Source organism: Dromiciops gliroides, chromosome 1 (genome assembly GCF_019393635.1).
Source record: "Dromiciops gliroides isolate mDroGli1 chromosome 1, mDroGli1.pri, whole genome shotgun sequence".
Lineage (NCBI taxonomy): Eukaryota > Metazoa > Chordata > Mammalia > Microbiotheria > Microbiotheriidae > Dromiciops > Dromiciops gliroides.
Window position 1 is genome coordinate 48,262,334 of NC_057861.1, and position 19,544 is coordinate 48,281,877.

At 49.5% G+C, this 19,544-nt stretch overlaps 1 protein-coding gene across 1 annotated transcript; it reads left to right on the plus strand.

The window, feature by feature from the left end:
• Positions 1 to 4,509: 4,509 nt before the first annotated feature.
• Positions 4,510 to 12,383, plus strand: PLPPR3 (phospholipid phosphatase related 3). The gene is made up of 8 exons (XM_043976348.1): positions 4,510 to 4,665; positions 5,189 to 5,310; positions 7,267 to 7,452; positions 8,307 to 8,436; positions 8,914 to 9,109; positions 9,915 to 9,972; positions 10,264 to 10,437; positions 10,615 to 12,383. Exons 2-8 carry the CDS (start codon positions 5,236 to 5,238, stop codon positions 12,031 to 12,033), a joined length of 2,238 nt encoding a protein of 745 aa, XP_043832283.1. The 5' UTR covers positions 4,510 to 4,665; positions 5,189 to 5,235; the 3' UTR covers positions 12,034 to 12,383.
• The last annotated feature ends 7,161 nt before the right edge of the window (positions 12,384 to 19,544 follow it).

Genomic DNA, 19,544 nt, shown 5'->3' on the forward strand with positions numbered 1-19,544 from the left:
GGAAATGAAAGCCTTTAGAACATAGAATATCAGAGTTGGGAAGGACCTTAAAATATGGAATATCAGAGCTGGGGAGGGTCTTAGAAGACAGAACTCAGAGCACAGACTATCACAGCTGGAAGAAAACTAACATGGAGACTGTCACAGCTGAGGAAGAGAGACCTTAAAGAAAACTCAATGCAAACCCCCGATTTTATAGATGAGGAAACTTTGGCTGGTAGAGAGGAAAGGACTGACCCCTCCACCCCTGTGAGTTAGGGGCAAATTGAAAACAGAATCTTACTGGTAGCCCAAAAGCTCTTTTCCCGGCAGCAAGATGCCCCTCCTCTGAGAAACTTTCCTGATGACCTCAACTTTAGGATTCTCTTGCTACTGACTTAAATAATCTCATCCAGTCCAATCCAATAAGCATATATTAGGTGCAAGGCCCTAATGCTGGAAGCCAGGCATAGAAAAAAAAGAAAAAAAGGAAGGAAAGGCAATAAAAGAAATCCCTGCCTTCAAAGAGCTTACATTCCACTGAGAGGAATCACACGGGGTAACTTCCGAGGGAGAAATTTTTAACAACTAAGCTTAGCCTTTAGGAAAGCTAGGGTTTCTTTCTGAGAAGCAGAGGTATGGAGGGAAAGTTTTCCATCTAGAGGACACAGTTCATGCAAAAAATTAAAATTTAAAGAAAAAAAAAGACAAAAGCCAGAGGTGGAGTGCAGAGTTCAAGGTAAAGCCAGGAACCCAGGTTGGCTGGAAGATGAGTGCCTGAAGGGGATAAATCATGCAATAATCCTGGAAATGTCGCACACTACCACACTATTCAGTGTTTGCTTATATACTCTACGTGAGCCTTCTATCTCCCTTATGAATCACAGACTGTTAGCTCAGTGCAAGGCAGTTGAAATCTTGGATGTTGTCCCAGATCTGAAACTAACTCTTTATATGTCCATAGGCAAATCTTTTGCCAGCTCCAAGCCTCAGTTTCCCCATCTTTAAAATGAAGGGGAGGGGGGTGAAGCTAGGTGGCGCATTGAATAAAGCACCAGCCCTGGATTCAGGAGTACCTGAGTTCAAATCCGGCCTCAGACACTTAACACTTACTAGCTGTGTGACCCTGGGCAAATCACTTAACCCCAATTGCCTCACCAAAATAAAATAAAATAAAATGAAGGGGTTGGATCTGATGGTCTGAAAGACCCTTTTCCACCTAATATATAGTCAGCACTTTTAATAAAAGATGGTTAAATTGAGTTGAATTGAACACAATTAGATAATTCTCTAAAATTTGATACATCAACTGGAAAACAGCAGAACTGAATTCTCATTCAAGCTATGACACAGCTCTGTGTGACCTTGGCTAAATCTTTTGGAACACTGTGGAAGCAATAGAGATTTAGAATTAGAGGACCTGTGGTCCAGTCCTGGCTCTCCTCAATACCTGTGTGATTGGACAAGTCAGTCAATCACTTGGTGCTTGAGTTCCACATCTGTAAAAGGAGAGAATTGAATTCGATGACTTCTAAGGGCAAGATGATGTTCCTGCCCTGGCCCTATGGCACCTTGAGAGGGAGTCTGGTGGAGTGGATAAAGAGCTGCATTTGGAGTCAGGAAGATCTGAGTTCAAATTCTTCCTCAGATTCTTATGAGCTGTGTGATTTCACTTCATTCTCTGGGCCTCATTTTCCCAACTGTAAACTAAGGAGGTTGGACTAGGTGATCCCTGGAGTCCCTTCCAGCTCTAGATTGGTGATGTTAGGATTTCTTTGTCCCGGGCCTGCTGTGGGGATCCAACGAGGAGATGGACAGGAACCAAAATAAGTGGGTTATTATTCTGCAGCTTCCCAAGCAGCAAGATCAGGTCCTCCCCATGGGGAAGCATTGGAATCCTGGGGTGGGAGGAGGGAGGATTGAGGGGCTCACTCTCTGACATGATAAGCAAGCCACCATAATAACAGCTGCAGAGAAGTCCCCGCCTCTTTCCCAGTTGCTAGGTGATAGGTGGATGCTGATATGCCGGGCAAGGCTCCCCCGCATCAGTGAGCAGCCCCACAATTTCTAATGGGGGAGGAGGGGAAGAATAGCTTGAGCCCTTAGGCAAAAGAGAGTACATTCCTTGACTGATTGGACTGAACCTGGCATTTCTGGAGAAAGCAAATAGAGAAGGAAGGAAGGAAGGAAGGAAGGAAGGAAGGAAGGAAGGAAGGAAGGAAGGAAGGAAGGAAGGAAGGAAGGAAGGAAGGAAGGAAGGAAGGAAGGAAGGAAGGAAGGAAGGAAGGAAGGAAGGAAGGAAGGAAGGAAGGAAAAAGGGAGGTAGAGAGAAGGAAGGAAGAAGGAAGAAAAGGAAGGAAGGGAAGGAAGGAGGGAGAGAGGGAGGGAAGAAGATGGAGAGAAAAGAAAGGAGGAGAGGAAGAGAGATAGGAAGGAAGGAAGAAAGAAAGGAAGGGAGGGGAAGAAGGAAGGAAAAAAAAAGGAGAGGGAGGGAGGAAGGATTGATGAGGGTTGGGTATGGCTACCCCTTCCCATATCCCCAGTGAGTCCAGAGCAAGGAAAATGGGGCACTTCCATCTATCAGAATGACTTTTAAATTTTTAACATTTTCTCCTTTTATATAATCTTCATTTCCTAATATATGTGACCTTCCCCTACCCAGAAAGTCATTTTTTTTAAACAAACAACTAAAAGGAAGGAGGGGAGAAAACTACAAAACTAGCACCACATCAATATAGCATATGCGGTGTTCTGTACCCTAGTCCCCATAGAAAGGAAAGAGGTACATTCTCTTGTCTCTTCTTTGGTGCCAAGTTTGATCACCATAATTTCAGTCCATTTGGATAATTTTGTTGTAGTTTTTCCTATTTACATTATTGTAGCCATTGTTTTCTGGTTCTGTTCACTTCACTTTGCATCAGCTTATATGTCTTCCCCAAATCAGAATATCTCCCTGATGAATCACCGCGAAGTGTAGCTCCCCACCACTAAGTTGTGCTATGTCCCATTACACCCTAGAAACCTTCCCCAATCAGTTCCTTTGGAGGGCCCTCAACCTGGTACACACACACACACACACACACACACACACACACACACACACACACACTCAATACAGACCAAGCCATCACTTTTCTTTGTTCCTCAGCCCCTGGGAGCTCACCATGGAAACTGAGAGAGGAGTTGGCAGGGCCAGGAGGCAGCCAGAGAGGAGCAAGGAGATCCCCCAGGAGACACTGAGAGATGGGGAGGCATGAGAAAAGGCAGAGGGAAAGAAGCAGATGAGAAACCGAGCCAACCAGAGTGCAGGCAAGGAGATTCCCTTTTACACAACACAGAGTTGTGAACAGATGGGGAGAGATACAGAGCCAGCCATTGAGACCAAGAAAGACAGGAGATACAGATACAGAATAGGAGAAGCTATAGTAGAATCGTTGACTTAAGAATTATTGACTTCTACAGAAGAGAAAACAGGAGCCAGACAGCTGAAGTGACTTCCCCAACATAGTGGGGGTACCTACCACACGGTCACTAAGTGGCAGGGGTGGGAGTTCAGCCCCGGGGTCCTCAGATTCCCGATCTAATTTATTGCTCTTTGTAACACCGCCGCCACCCCCCTTCCCTAAGAAGACCTAGCGAGACCCGGACACATAAAGAGTTGGCCATAGACACCAGGGAGACCCAGAGAGGGGTAGGCTAGTAGAGGGTCCAGGGACATCAGTTGGAATCCTGGCCCTGACACTTATTCCGTGTGACCATGGGCAAATCAAATCCCCTCTCTAGTCCTCAGTTCCCTTATCTGTAGAATGAGGGGGTTGGACTCGTTAGACTCTAAGGCACCTAGATCGATGAACGTATGATCCTAAGGAAACACATATGAGGAGAGACCGAGCCAGGAGAGACTGGGAGACACCGAAAGTAGTGGAGAGACAGGGAGACACGGGGAAGAGCCGGTGACATCGGGCGGGGAGATCCTGGGAGCCCCAGCAGAAAGCTTAGGCGCGATGCCCAGGGAGAGGAGACATGGAAAGAAACGAGCCCCTGGGAGCCGCGGGGGCCAGAAGACCCCGGCAGAGAGGAGCAGGGGGGGGCCCGCGGAGGGGGCCCAGACCTAGGGGCAGCCCGCTGCGGAGACAGGGACGCGGACCCCGGGAGCTGGGACGGCGCCGGGCGCGGGACGGCTCGGCCACACCCCCCGAGGGAGCCCCCCGGCCCCCGCGCCCCGCAGCAGCCTGGCGCTCGCAGCCTGGCCCCGCCCCGCCGGCCGCGCCGTCGTCGCCGCCGCCGCCGCTCGCAGCCCCTCCTCCGGGCTCCCGCAGCAGCCGCCACCGGCCCCGCCGCGCCTGTCCCTGCCTCTGCCTCTGCCTCTGCCTCTGCCTCTGCCCCTGTCTCTCGGGCCCATCCCGGAGGCCCGCGGCGCGCCGGGGCTGGGATGCGCAGCGGCTGCGTGGGGCTGCGCGGGGCGCGGGGACCGAGGGGCCGCGCCGGGGAGGGGCGCTTTGTCTGCGCTCCGGCTCGGGCTCGGGTTCGGGCTCGGGCTCGGGCTCGGGCTCGGGCTCCGGCTCCAGCTCCAGCTCCAGCTCCGGCTCCGGCTCCGGCTCCGGCTCCGGCTCCAGCTCCCGGCTGCCGCCGCCACCGCCGCCTCTAGACTGGGAGGGCCCCGCTGGTCCCTGCGGAGCCCCCGAGGTAAGTGGGGAGACGTGGGATGCAGATCCACGAGGATGCGGATCCGCAAGGATGCAGATCCGTGGGATGGGACGCTAAGCCCCCCCCCATTCGAATCCTTCCCCCTGCTACCCCTCTCTTCTCTGAGCCCCCTGCTCAGGAGGTCATGGGGCTTCTCACCTTCCTGGTCCCCCCACATACCTAATCCCCCCTCTCCCCTCTTAGCCCCCTGCCCAAGGACCTCTCCCATCATCCTTACCATCCCCCCAAGAACTGGGCCAGGTTGGGGGGGGTGAATCAAACCCTTTCTGGGATCCCTTCACCCTCCTAGTTCTGAGATGCCTCCCAAAAAAACTGGACACCCCTAGAGAGGAGATGGGAGGGGGCCAGAGAAGCAGGCCCTGCCCTGCCTGCCATCCCCATCCCCCTCAGTACCAGTCCCTATACACACACACACACATACACACACACACACACAAAAGCATGCATGCATCCTGGGTCCCCTAGAGGAGACCACACATTCACCCTTTTCTTTCCTGTGCAGCCTTGGGGCCTTGACCTGACTGCCCTGTCCCTAGCCCCCAGAACAACATGCTTTCAGCCAAGGAGAAGGCCAAGGGTCCAAAGGACAGCATGACACTCCTGCCGTGTTTCTACTTTGTGGAGGTGATGGGACATGGGGACCAATAGCCAGACTCAGCCCAGGAAGGGGGGACTGCAACCCCACCCAAGCAGCCATTCCTCCTCCAAAAGAGCAGAGTTAGAAGGGGCCCTCGAATAGGGAAGAATGTCAGAGCCAGAAGGGGCTTTAGAACATAGAATGTCAGAATTCAGAGGGAACTTAGAGCACAATGAATGGAGGAGCTGGGAAGGCCTTTGGAACACGGATTGTCAGAGGTGGGAGGGACCTTAGAATACAGAATGGAAGAGCTGGGAGGGATTTTAGAACAAAAAATGGCAGAGCTAAAAGACACCTTAGACATGGGGTTCAACCCCCTTAGAAAGGAGGAAACTGAGGTCCAGAGACAGAAAGGGATTCGCCCATGCAAGTCAGCGGGAGAACTGGAACTGGAACCCAGCTGTCCAGAGTCCGTGGTTCAGAGATGTTTTCCTCTTCACTACCTCTAAGGTCTCTGAGATCTGATTTTCCAGCAGGTGGAAAGAAAATGGTGTCAGAGCACTTAGCTAAGCCCGTGGTAGCATTGGAAGGCAAACAAACAGTGGTGTCAGGAAGGCCAGCCAGCAGGCAGCCAGGCATCACCAGGGTGGCCTGGCACTAACCACAAGATTTAGCCTTCAGTTCCCCAGAAAGATTGTCAGGATGCTTGTGAAGGAGAGGTGCAGGGCCACATCCTCAGAAGAATGGGGGCAGGCAATCAGAGCCCAGGAGGCAAGACAAGTACCCCAGTTAGTTGCCAGAACGAGATGGGGGAGGGGGTAACACTAGATGCCCCAGAGGGATCAGTGCCTACCTAGCACCCATGTCCTTACACCAGCCCCCATTGCCTGGGGCTCAGCAGGGCTGAGATGTCAGTGACCCCAGCTATGGGACCTAAAGGATGGACTAGGTGAGGGCCTTAAAGAGGGGGAGTGAGGGCAGGCCTTATGGGCATGTTAGCACTTTACTGGACCCAAGGTCTTTAAACCATGCATTTGGAAATCATGGGAAGGCCCAGTTTAGAGAATGCTGTCCCTTTAGTTAGCACCCCTGCCCTGTGTGAGGCAGTGATTCCTACAGCCGGCGGCAGTCCCATCTCATTCAGGAAGCCTGCCCTGACCACCAGGATTTGTCCCTTCTCTGAGCTCAGATTTGGCCAGGAGAGGTAAAGAAACACCAATGAGACCACAGTGAGAAAGACATGGCAAGAAAACGAGCTTGAATAGAATAGAAAGGCATGTGTTGGGGAGGTCAGAGAGGGAGAGGGAGTATAAACTATAGAGGAGGGTGCATAGGGCCTTATGGGCACATACATTAATAATTATAATAATTAATAGCTAGCATATATACAGTGCTTTAAGGTTTGCAAAGCGCTTTATAAATATATCACTGAAACAGATAGGTGACCCAGTAGATAGATTGCTGGCCCTGGAATCAAGAAGACCTGAATTCAAATCCAGATTTGGACACTTAATAGCTGTATGATCTTTCTTTCTTTTTTTTTTTTTAGTGAGGCAATTGGGGTTAAATGACTTGCCCCGGGTCACACAGCTAGTAAGTGTGTTGTGTCTGAGGCTGGATTTGAACTCAGGTACTCCTGAATCCAAGGCCGGTGCTCTATCCACTGTGCCATCTAGCTGCCCCTAATAGCTGTATGATCTTAAGCAAGTCACTTAACCTCTGCCTCAGTTTCCTCATTTGTAAAATAGCATCTACCTCCCAGGGTTTGTGAGAGGATCAAAAGAGATCTAATGAAATACACAAATAGGCAGGGTTCTTCATATGGACCAGATTGTGTTTCCCAGGGAATGGATTTGGAAAGAGGATTGAGGGAAGAAAGAGGCAGGGAGAAGGGGCTTGGATGTTGGCAGAGAGAGCCTGGAGTGGCCAGAGTGAATCTGAGAGCTAGAACCCAGACCAAGGACTTCCCCACACCAAGCCCTCTTTCTTTCCCAATCTACCAGCTCCCCATCGTTGCCTCCTCCATCGTGACCCTTTACTTCCTGGAGCTGACTGACCTCTTCAAGCCAGCCAAGGTGGGCTTCCAGTGCTACGACCGAACCTTGTCCATGCCCTACGTGGAGACCAGTGAGGAGCTCATCCCGCTGCTCATGCTCTTAAGCCTGGCCTTTGCCGCCCCGGCTGCTTCTGTGAGTCTGCAGGATCTCCTGTGGTGGGGTGGGTTTGGGAGGACCAGAGGCTGGCAGGACAGAGATCGGGGGACAGCCAGATTTGGGGATGAGAGTGTGTTCTAGCACACACTTGACCCTTCACTCTGAGACGTGACATTGGGCTGCTCACGCAACTTCTCTAGAATACCCAGCCCTACTGCCCACTGGTCCCTCTAGGGAGGGAAGAACCCCATACCTATGAAGACAACATGTGAGTGTCCCTAGAGCCCTTGGTGGTTAATTGACTAATAGATATTAGAGAGTGGAGGAAAGAATATTAGAGTTGGGAAGGACTTTACAGCATAAAGTATCAGAGCTAGACAAAACCTATGCACAGAGCATAAAACATCAAAGCTTGGATAGACTTTAAAGCAGAGAATGTCAGAGCTAGAAGGGGTCTTAGAATATAGTACATAGAATCTTAAAACTGAGAGGAAGGGGCAGCTAGATAGAGCAGTAGATAAAGCATAGGCCCTGGCTTCAGGAGGACCTGAGTTCAAATCTGGCCTCAGACATTTGACACTAGCTGTGTGACCCTGGGCAAGTCACTTAACCCTCATTTCCCCACACAAAACAAAACAAAAAAACTGAGAGGGACTGTGGAATACAGAATGTCAAAGATGGGAGAACCCTTAGAACAAAGAATATGGAATGTCAGAACCCAGAACATCAAAGCTTAAATAGATCTTAGAACATAGAAAGAACAGAGCTTGAAAGAACCTAGAACACCATACCTGGAATTCAAATCTGGGAAGGGCAGGAGAACAGAGAATGTCAGGGCTTGGGAAGAGCCTGCCAGCTGAGGCTTGCCCCCACCCCCCTCCCTGGCGCAGATCATGGTCGGCGAAGGCATCGTGTACTGTCTCCAATCCAAACTGAAGGGCCGCGCCAGTGCAGAGGGCAGCATCAATGCTGGGGGCTGCAATTTCAACTCTTTCCTGCGCCGGACTGTCCGCTTTGTAGGTGAGGACTCATTCAGGGGAGCCCTCAGTGGGATAAGCCAGAGTTACCCCTTCTCCTCTGCCAGATTGGCCAAGGTCATTCTAAACCCCGAGATTATCCTCCAAATTCTACCCCACGCTCTCCCTAAAGTCCCCTTTAGCTGCCACTTCCCATGTAGGTTCTCCTGCCACATCTACCTGCCAAGGTTGTGGTGGGGATCAGAAGAGATCATTTTTGTAAAGGGCTCAGCACAGTACCTGCCACATAACAGGTATTTAATAAATGCTCATTCCCTCATTCCCTCCCTATTGCCTCTGGGAGAGTCATCCCAGCACATACACTGCTAGACTTTGGATCTCCCTTGGTTAAGCTATACCCACATTCCTGTGACTTTTCTCCCTTTTCCCATCGGCCTTCTTTCTCCTGGGTCTGACTGGGCAGAAGGGCAGCTTCTTGGGATAATGTGGGATTCACCCATGGCCCCTCTTCCTTCTGCAGGTGTCCATGTTTTTGGCCTATGTGCCACGGCCCTGGTCACCGACATCATCCAGTTGGCCACAGGCTACCACGCCCCCTTCTTCTTGACGGTATGCAAGCCCAATTACACCTTGCTAGGCATCTCCTGCGATGCTAACCCTTACATCACCCAGGACATCTGTTCCGGCCAGGATGCCCATGCCATCCTCTCTGCCAGGTGAGCTGCTGCCCTGAGGGGTGGGGCCTGAGAGCCGTTTGTGACCCAAGAGCAGGGATCAGGTACTGCTGGACTCTAAATCTCATTTGATTGGACCTTAGCCCCTGGCAGAGGGTATAAACCCAACCTACTCTGTGTATATTCATTTTGAAATCCTGGGTTTTAAGAGAGAGCTTGGCAAAGGGAAGAGTGTTGGTCTGGAAGCTAAGAAGACCTGACCCTTTTCACTTGTGCAGCCCTGAGCCAGTCCCTACTGAGATGAAGTCATAGGTCTTTCTGATTTATTGGGTTTAGAGTCAGAATTTCTATTTGAAAACAGATTATCAGAATTGAAAGGGTACCTTGGAGACTATGTAGTCTAATCCATTCAAGACCCCCCAAAAAGTGAATTGACTTACACAGGTACTAAGTACTAGCGCCAGAATTCAAATCCAGGTCTTGACTCCAAACTCAACCTTCCTTCCATTGCACCTTATGGTGTGGTTTCAAAGAACCTTTAGAGATGGCCAAAGCTGGGATGGTGCATAGAGATGAGCAAGCCCAGTCACTCCATTTTACAGATGAAGAAACTGAGGCTTGGAAAGGCCAGGGAGCTTCAGTGAGCTCACAGGGAGTCTGGGGCAGAGTCAGGATTAGAACCCAGGGCTCTTGACTCACCATCCAGGACTCTGCAAATCATAGGATCTCAGATTTCAACCTGGAGGGAGTCTCCAAGGTCATGTGGGTCAGTCTCTTCAGGTTACAGATTTAGGGATTGGGGTGGGGGTATGTGGGAGCCTGAGGTGGGTACTGACTCACTTGGCAGGAAGACCTTCCCGTCCCAGCATGCCACCCTTTCGGCTTTCGCGGCTGTCTACGTGTCGGTGAGTGAGTCCCCCGGTATCGGGGATGCCTGCCTCAATTCCCATCCGCATGAAGTCTCCTATTGTCCCCCAGAACCCTTGTGCTCCTCTCTCACCCCTGACCTGCCCCCTTTCCAAAGGGACCCACCAACCATTCACCCCTGAATGTGCAGGACTTCTGCCCAACCTGCCAGCCTCCTCTGCATGTGGGTGTACAGGTGCGCACATCTGGGAATGAGGGTCCAGGTGGAATCTCCCCGGGGCTCGCGGGCCTTGTAGAGGGCCAGCGCTGACAGGCATCTCTCTGCACAGATGTACTTTAACTCCATCATCTCAGATAGCACCAAGCTGCTCAAACCCATCCTGGTCTTTGCCTTTGCTATCGCCGCGGGGGTCTGTGGCCTCACCCAAATCACACAGCATCGGAGCCACCCCAGTGACGTCTACAGCGGCTTCCTCATTGGCGCCGGCATCGCCGCCTATCTGGTGAGTCTGGGAAGAAGAGGTGGAGAGGAGGAGGAAATGTGGGCCTGCCCTCCCAGAGCGCCCTCCTCCCCTTCTCAGAGGGGAGGACACAAACCTGTCCTGAGGGAGCCCCTGGTCTGAGGTAGAGACACCGTTCCTGTGTCTTTGACACTTTGACACGTGCCCTGTATTCCACAGGCCTGCCATGCAGTGGGTAACTTCCGGGCTCCCCTGGAGAAGCCCCCAGCCCCACCACCTGCCAAGGATGCCCTCCGGGCCCTGACCCAGAGAGGCCACGACTCTGTCTACCACCAGAACAAGTCAGTGAGCACAGACGAGTTGACCCCCCAGACACGACTGGAGGGTGTTCCCCGGCCTGTTCCTCGAGAGAAGACCTCGCTGGGCAGTCTCAAGCGAGCCAGTGTTGATGTAGACCTCCTGGCCCCTCGGAGCCCCATGGGCAAAGAGAACATGGTAACCTTCAGCAACACCCTGCCCCGGGTCAACACCCCCTCCCTGGACGACCCTGCCCGGCGCCACATGACCATCCACGTACCCCTCGATGCCTCCCGCTCCAAGCAGCTCATCACCGAATGGAAACAAAAGTCGCTTGAGGGGGGCCGGGCCCTGGCCCTAGCTGAGGAAGCTGGACCGGGCCATCTTCGAGGGGCTACAGAGCCCATGGCTGAGGAAGAAGAGGAAGAGGAAGAGGATGATGAAGAAGAGGAGGAAGAAGAAGAGGAGGAGGAGGGAGGCCCCATTCCACCCTCCTTGTACCCTACCGTGCAGGCCCGAGCTGGGGCCGAGAGGGCAGGGTTAGGGCCCCGGGTGCTCCTGCCGCCACGGGCCGGTGCCCCCCCATTAGTACACATCCCCGAGGAGAGTCAGGCCACAGCCAGCAGCCCAGCAAGTGCCAGCCTCTCCCCCAAGAGCAGCTCGGCCGTGCGGGCCAAGTGGCTCATGATGGCCGAGAAAGGGGGAGCCTCCGTCACGGCCCCACCACGAGTGGCCAACCCACCCCGGCTTCTGCAGGTCATCGCTATGTCCAAGGCACCGGGCATGGGGCCAGGGGGTCCGCCAGGCCCGAAAGCAGCGGAAACAGCTTCGTCTTCAAGCGCCAGCTCTGACTCCTCTCAGCACCGCTCACCCTCAGAGCGTGACAGCGGCAGCATAGTCACCATCGATGCCCATGCCCCCCACCACCCCGTCGTGCACCTCTCCTCTGGCAACGGGCCCTGGGAGTGGAAGGCAGCTGCTGGGGCCAAAGGTGCTGAGCTCGGCAGCGACACCTATGAGCTGGGAGACCTGGCAGGCCGCGATTACCGGGCAGGGGGCAGTTTCCGGGCCAGCAAGGCCCCTGGCGTGTCCCCAGGATCTTCCATCAGTGACATGGACCAGGATGAACCACCACGTTTCACTGGCGTGGCCACCGTCAACCTGGCCACAGGCGAGGGGATGCCAACCCCCGGCGAAGGGATGCTGGGACCCACCAGCAGGGAGTCTACTCTCCGGCGCAAACCTGGCAGCCTGTCACTGTCCGAGAGGGATGGGCACGGAGAAGCAGAGGCTGAGAGTTACTACAAGAAGATCCCGGCCGGCCGCCGGTTCAAGGACTAAGAATCCACTGTGGTGGCCTGGATGCCAGTCATTACTATCCACTGGTTTGTTCTCTCTGGGCCAGGGAGACTCCATTTCTTGGTGCTTGAGGCATGGAGCCAGGCATTCATGCTGTGGGCAGACTTGTTGCCCAGGGGACCAGGAGATGGTAAGGATGGGGCAGGGGACAAAGAAGAGGGCTGGGGAGGGGAATTTGCTTCAACCACTGGCCTTCCTAGCCCTTGGGGCCTGTAGAGGCATGGGGGAAAGGGGTGATACCAAACCCCCTGATGGGGCGGGAGGGGACACAGTGGACTCTATCAAAGGGATAACTGTAAATAGGAAATAGTGGGGAGGGGAGGAAAGGGGAGGGTGGAGTAGGGACTTGGGGCACTGCTCCTGGGGGAGCATGGGTGTGGGTGGGTGAGGGGACATGGGAACTAGAAGGCAGAGTCCAGCATTGATTGTAAGATACTATATAATACAGAGTTTGGTGAAAAAATAAAAATGTACAAACGCCAGGTTCTGTGTCCTGAGAAATTTCCCTTCCCATTCTCCATCCTGGCCCTGGGACTGCAAGAATGCTGGGGATAGGGGGCAGCTAGATGGCACAGTAGATAGAGCACCGGCCCTGGAGTCAGGAGTACCTGAGTTCAAATCCGGCCTCAGACACTTAACACTTACTAGCTGTGTGACCCTGGGCAAGTCACTTAACCCCAATTGCCTCACTAAAAAAAAAAAAAAAAAAGAATGCTGGGGATAGAGACCCTGGGGTCTTCTATTGCCAACACTGGTCAGGTGGATAGAGCCTTTCTTCAACTTCCTTGACTCTGCTGACCCAACTCTCCCCACCGGGGTCAGAGAAAGGTCACGTTGACCTCCCAAAGGGTGTGGAGATGGCCACCTACCCACCCATCCCCTCCAAAGACCTCCAGCTCCATGGGTATGCCCATGTACATATGTACCACAGATGTTTCTCCAATACATGCTAAAGCGTGTGCAGTGTTCGTACATGTACTTTACATGTGTGCACAAAGTACTCAGTCACCTGCCCACTACCCCACCCTCCACGGAGATGAAGGACCCTTGTTTCATGACTAGGAGGTTCCTAGTAGAAGATCTATGCCCAGACTGGGGAGTGAAACTTTCTTCACAGGTTACCACCCCTGCCCCTGCCCCTGCCCCTGCCCCTGCCTAGATCCAAAAGAAACTCAAACAGGCTGAACCCAGTGAGCTGAAATTTAATAGGGAAAAATATCAAGTGCATTTTGGTGTGATACAGTGAGCCTAGAGTCGGGAAGACTTGAGTTCCAATCCAGCCTGAGACATTTACTAGCTGTGTGACTCTGGACAAGTCACTTCATCTGTCTGCCTCCCTTTCCTCATCGGCAAGTTAGGGATACTAGCAGCACCTGCCTCCCAGGGTTATGGGGATCAAATGAGAACATGTACATAAAGTGCTTAATGCAGTGCCTGGCACATAGCAGGCACTTAATATTCTTTTCTTCCATTCTTCCTTTTTAAAAAATCTGCTCTTCAAAAGTGTTGGTTCCTTTTCCTTGAGATTTTTATTCATAGATGTCGGTCAATAAACATTTACACAGAAGTCAAGACATCACTCTCATGATGTCATTGGACCTCTTTGAGAATGAAGGACGAAGGGGCAGCTAGGTGGCACAGTGGATAAAGCACTGGCCCTAGATTCAGGAGGACCTGAGTTCAAATCCGGCCTCAAAAACTTGACACTTATTAGCTGTGTGACCTTGGGCAAGTCACTTAATCCTCATTGCCTGCAAAAAAAAAACAAAGAGAAAGAATGAAGGATGAACATTAATAACAACAGACATTTATTAAGTGCCTACTATGTGCCAGGCAATGTGCTAAGCTTTGAAGAAAATAAATTTTAAAGATAGGCAAAAGTCCTCTAGGAGCTTACAATCTAACAAGCAAGAGAACATGCTATGTATGAACGAGTTATGTCTAGGAAATAATCTACAGAGGGAAGGGATTCGTATTAAGGAGGGATCAGAAAAGGATTTTTTGTATTAGGTAGGATCTTAGCTGGGACTTGAAGGAAGCCAGGGATGGAGGGATGAAAAGGGAGAGTATTCCAGGCATGGGGGACAGCCAGGGGAAATGCCTCGGAGTTAGGAGATGGAACGGCAAGGATGCTGTTGTCACTACGCATGGTGGGATACAAGGTGTAAAACGACTTGAAAAGTGAGAGGGGGCAGATTTTTCCCATATCTGAAAGCCATATTGCCCTTGTTATTAAGATCTTCCCTGTTGGTTTAGCCGCTTATGTTCCAGGTCCTTCAATGAGCTTTCTTCCTTCTGAGACCTTTGATAATTTCAGTCCTCTTTCCTTATCTTACCCAATTGTTCATTTTCTGACTGGTTGGCCCAGGGAACAGGGTACTAAACCTGGAGTCAGGAAGATGAGTTCAAATTCAGCCTCTAACTCTCACCAGCTGTGTGAACCTGGGTAACTCAATCTCTATTTGCTCCAGTTTCCTCAACTGTAAAATAATGATAACAGCACCTACCCCAACAAGGTTGTTGTGAGATCAAATGAGATATTTGTAAAAAGTGCTTAGCAGGCGCAGTGGATAGAGCACCAGCCCTGGATTCAGGAGAACCTGAGTTCAAATCTGGCCTTAGACACTTAACACTTACTAGCTGTGTGACCCTGGGCAAGTCACTTAACCCCAATTGCCTCACTAAAAAAAAAAAAAAGTGCTTAGCATAGGGGCAGCTAGGTGGTGCAGTGGATAAAGCACCAGCCCTAGATTCAGGAGGACCTGAGTTCAAATCTGACCTCAGACACTTGACACATACTAGCTGTGTGACCCTGGGCAAGTCATTTAACCCCCATTGCCCTGCAAAAAAAAAAAAGTGCTTAGCATAATATCTGGCCCATATAAGCTATTTAAACACTGATTCCCTTCCCCCTTCCCTTTCACGGTGATTTCCCTGGGAGCTGGATCTCAAAGTCATTTCATTCCCCTTCTATATCCTTCAATTTATAGGTTCCCCAGCTTCTGCCATTTGGATTTCTAAGGCACTGGGAGGAGGGTGGGTGGAGTGGAGTGGGTTGGCAGCCCTGCTCAAGTGCTGTATGGTGGGCAGTGGGGGAGGGATGCTGAGTGAGCCTGTCAGGGACTCAAACAGCCTTCTCTGCTGTAAGCTCATTGAATTATTACCTCATTTGCATTCTTTCTGTCCCAGACCATGGAGACAGCCGAAAGGGATTTATCCCTTGCACATAATTCCTATTTTGGAGGGGTCTGAGAGGTGTGAGGATCAGAGAAAATAGCTGGTTCTCCACCTGGTCTCTTAGCCCAGTTTTTCACAATAAGCCATCACAAAGAGCTCATAGGAACCCATCAAGAGAGGCAGAAGACACCTCCACAACTCTCTTCCTGGGAGACTTGAGAGACTGCCACACAGATTTCACCCAACATAGCCCTGTCTAAGTAATTCACTCCGGTCCATATCTTCAGTTCATGCATGGCTTATCCTCCTGGCAATGGACTTCCCTGAGAAAGGGGTAGCAGCAGGAAGCACCCAGGGCTTGCCAACGGGCACCTGGATCCAGGAGCTGCAGAACACTCGAGTTCATGAGGTAGCTGCCTCATGAGTTGTTTTATGAGCTGCTCCTAAAGCAGAAGAGACAGTCTTCAACTTGCAGTACAGTCTCAGGTTCATCTAGGCAAGAACATGTTACTACTGGAGAGAGGGAAAAAATATACCCTACCTCTCTAACCTGGAAATCCAAAGAAGAGGCCACCTGAGGCCTAAGTGATAAGAGAGAAAGAAAGAGCAAGAGGAGAAGGGGGAAAGAGAGAGAAAAAAGAGGAGAGGGTAAGAAGGGGGGAAAGGAGACTGGAGAGAGGGGAAAGAGAGAAAAAGAAAAGGAAGGAAGGAAAGAAGGAAGGGAGGGAGGGAAGGAAAAAGGAGGGAGAGAGAGAGAATCATTTTTACTTTTAAGGTCACTGATTAGGTGGTTTCTCATCTTCTAGAATATTCCCACCATGCCCCCTGGGGACTAACCACAAATGCCCTACACTAAGAACATAGGGCCAGGGCACATGTGTTGCTGAAAATATCAGGAGTACATGCCCAAACTCATAATAATCCATGAGGTTGGCACCCACAGGACTTAGGCAACAAGTTTGCAGGGAGGGCTTCCTTGATTACTGCCATTACTCTGGCCTGTATTAAGAAAGAAATAGTGAAACAATGACTCTAGAGGGCTGAAGAGAAAATATGCTTCCTGACTCTTGACAGAGAGGTGGTGGACTCAGGGTGCAGAATGAAACATACATTATTTTTAGGACATGATCAATGCAGGAATTTGTTTTGCTTAACCATCCATATGTGTTACAAGGATTTTGTTTTTCTTTTTTTTTTCTTTTTCCAATTGGGGAGGAGGCAAGTGGAAGGAAAATAGATTTTTGTTCATTGAAAAAAATATGATAACATGACCATTCAGGATTTTTCTGGAGTAATGGACCAGATCTGGCTGGACAAGTTCTCAATATTCTGAGACTTAGATTATATGGTCCAAAATGGGGAAGGAACTTTCCCAAGGTCACATTGGTTCAAGGTCAAGGATTAACCTGCTGATCTATGTTACCCTAGGTCAGCCTTCCTGCTATGACCCATAGGTCAGACATTCCCAGGTGGCCAGACCTTCCCTGGCCGAACCTATAGCCCAGTAGGATTGGTCCCACCAAATCCCATTACTGACTAGAGTCCCTTCTTTTTCCCCACATACAGCTCAGCCAAGTCCATGAATGGACCTTAGCTTTTCCACCCTTCCCCCATCTTTCCCTTCCCTCCCAAGCTTGAAGTCTGTGGTTCCAGTTCATTCCATGGCTTCAGAGTTTCATTCTAGGGAAAATCAGGCATTTTTAAGGAGGAAATGAGGAACAGTGAGAAGACTCCTGGAAAAGTCATCAGGAAACTTGTAATCTAGCCCCAAATCTGACACCAAATTTAGGCAAATCCCTCTCCCTCTTTAGGCCTTCATTCTACCACCTGTCAAATGAGGAGATTGAGCTAGTTTCTAAGGCCCCTTCATGCCCTGGCAGCTCACGCCTCTTCATCTGTGTAATCTGGGAGGGGAAGTTAAATCAGAGTCTCTACAAGACACAGCTCTCAATTCTGTGATGCAGAGTTGGGGCAGCTAAGTGGCGCAGTGGACAAAGAACTGGCCCTAGAGTTCAAATCTGGCCTAAGACACTTGGCACTAGCTGTGTGACCCTGGGCAAGTCACTTAACCCCAACTGCCTCCAAAAAAAAAAAATACACATAATCAAACAAAACAAATTCCCACACTGGCCATGTCCAAAAATGAACATCTCCTTCTGCATCTTGAATTCATCACCTGGAGGAGCAGGAACATGCATCCCCTGGAATCCTGATTGGTCATCACATTAATTAGAATTCTCAACTCTTTCAAAGTTGTTTATCTTTGTAATGCTGCTGTTGATAGTTCATTCTTCTGCCTCTAGTTACCTCACTCTGCTTCAGTTATCAAAATCTTTCCAGGTTTCCCTGAAATCTCTTTCATAATTTCTTATGGCACAATAGTATTCTGTTACACTTAACTGCCAGTTTATTGAACCATCCCTCAATCGATGGACATCCCCTCAGGTTCTCTGCTACTGCAATCAATCAATTCAGAGCCTACTATGTATCAGGTATTGCACTAGAAACACAAAGAGGGAAAAGACAGTCCTTGTGCTCAAGAAGCTTACAGTCTAATGAAGGAGACAACAAGCAAACAGATACTTACAAAGCAAGTTATGTGCAGGACAAATAGGAAATAATTAACAGAAGGAAGGTACTAGAATTAAGAGAGGTTGGGAAAGACTTCCTGTAAGAAATAAAGGGGTTAGAGCACCAGCCCTGGATTCAGGAGGACCTGAGTTCAAATCCAGCCTCAGACACTTGGGACTTAATAGCTGTGTGACCCTGAGCAGGTCACTTAACCCTCATTGCCCCATAAAAAAAAAGAAAGAAAGAAAGAAGAAAGGAAAGAAAAGAGAAAAGGAAAGGAAAGGAAAGAAAAGAGAAAAGGAAAGGGAAAGGAAAGGAAAGGAAAGGAAAGGAAAGGAAAGGAAAGGAAAGGAAAGGAAAGGAAAGGAAAGGAAAGGAAAGGAAAGGAAAGGAAAGGAAAGGAAAGGAAAGGAAAGGAAAGGAAAGGAAAGGAAAGGAAAGGAAAGGAAAGGAAAGGAAAGGAAAGGAAAGGAAAGGAAAGGAAAGGAAGGAAGGAAGGAAGGAAGGAAGGAAGGAAGGAAGAAAGAAAGAAAGAAAGAAAGAAAGAAAGAAAGAAAGAAAGAAAGAAAGAAAGAAAGAAAGAAAGAAAGAAAGAAAGAAAGAAAGAAAGAAAGGAAGAAAGGAGGGAAATCAGCTATCAATACAAACAAATGCTTTTGCACAAATGGATCCTTTTTCTCTTTCTTCTCTCTCTTTAGAGTATAGACCAAGTAATAGTATTGCTGGAAAGGGTATGTATAATTTAGTAAGTTTTGGGTGATAGTTCCAAATTGCCTTTCAGAATGGCTGGACCAAATCACATCACTACCAACAGTTCATTAATATACCTATTTTCTTGAAGTCCTTCCAATATTTGTCATTCTTTTTTGTCATCTTTGCCAATCCCATTGATGTGAAATGGGACCTCAGAGTTGCCTTAATTTGCATTTCTCTAATTATTAGTGATTTAGAATCTTTTCAATAGTTTGGTTTTCTTCCTTTCAAAACTGCCTGTTCATATGTATTGACCTTTGGTTGACTGAGGAATGGCTCTTATTCCTAGAGATTTAAATCATTTCCTTAAATATCTTAGAAATGAGACCTCTGTCAGAGAAACTTGCTAAAAAGATTTTTTCCTAGTTAACTATTTCCCTTCTAATTTTAACCATATTGGTTTTGTATAAAAACTTTTAAATTTTAATTTAATTTTATGTACAAGCTTCACTAGGAAAGCATTGAAGAGAAGGATCATGAGATTAAGAGCATCATTGCTCAGAGAGCAATAAAAAAAAAAGAGAAAGGGAAAATGAGTCTCCAGAGAAAGCTTGGTCTGAAACTTAACTAAGATATATCAGTCTAACACATCTATGGGTGACATTAAGACAAATGTAGCAGGTTTCTCAGCATTACCTAAATGATCTATCCTGACCATTCATACACATCTGGACTCTACCTTCTCTCTCTCTCTCTCTCTCTCTCTCTCTCTCTCTCTCTCTCTTTATTTCTATGTAGGGCAATGAGAGTTAAGTGACTTGCCCAGGGTCACACAGCTAGTAAGTGTTAAGTGTCTGAGGCCACATTTGAACTCAGGTCCTCCTGAGTCCATGGCCAGTGCTTTCCACTGAGCCACCTGGACTCTGCCTTCTCAGTACTTATTGTGCTACATAAGATAATGAAAATGGCCATTAAGAAACTCAAGTGAAGAAGAGAGGCAAGACCTACGCAAGAACATACAGAAAAAATCCAAGCTAGAGATTAATAGATTG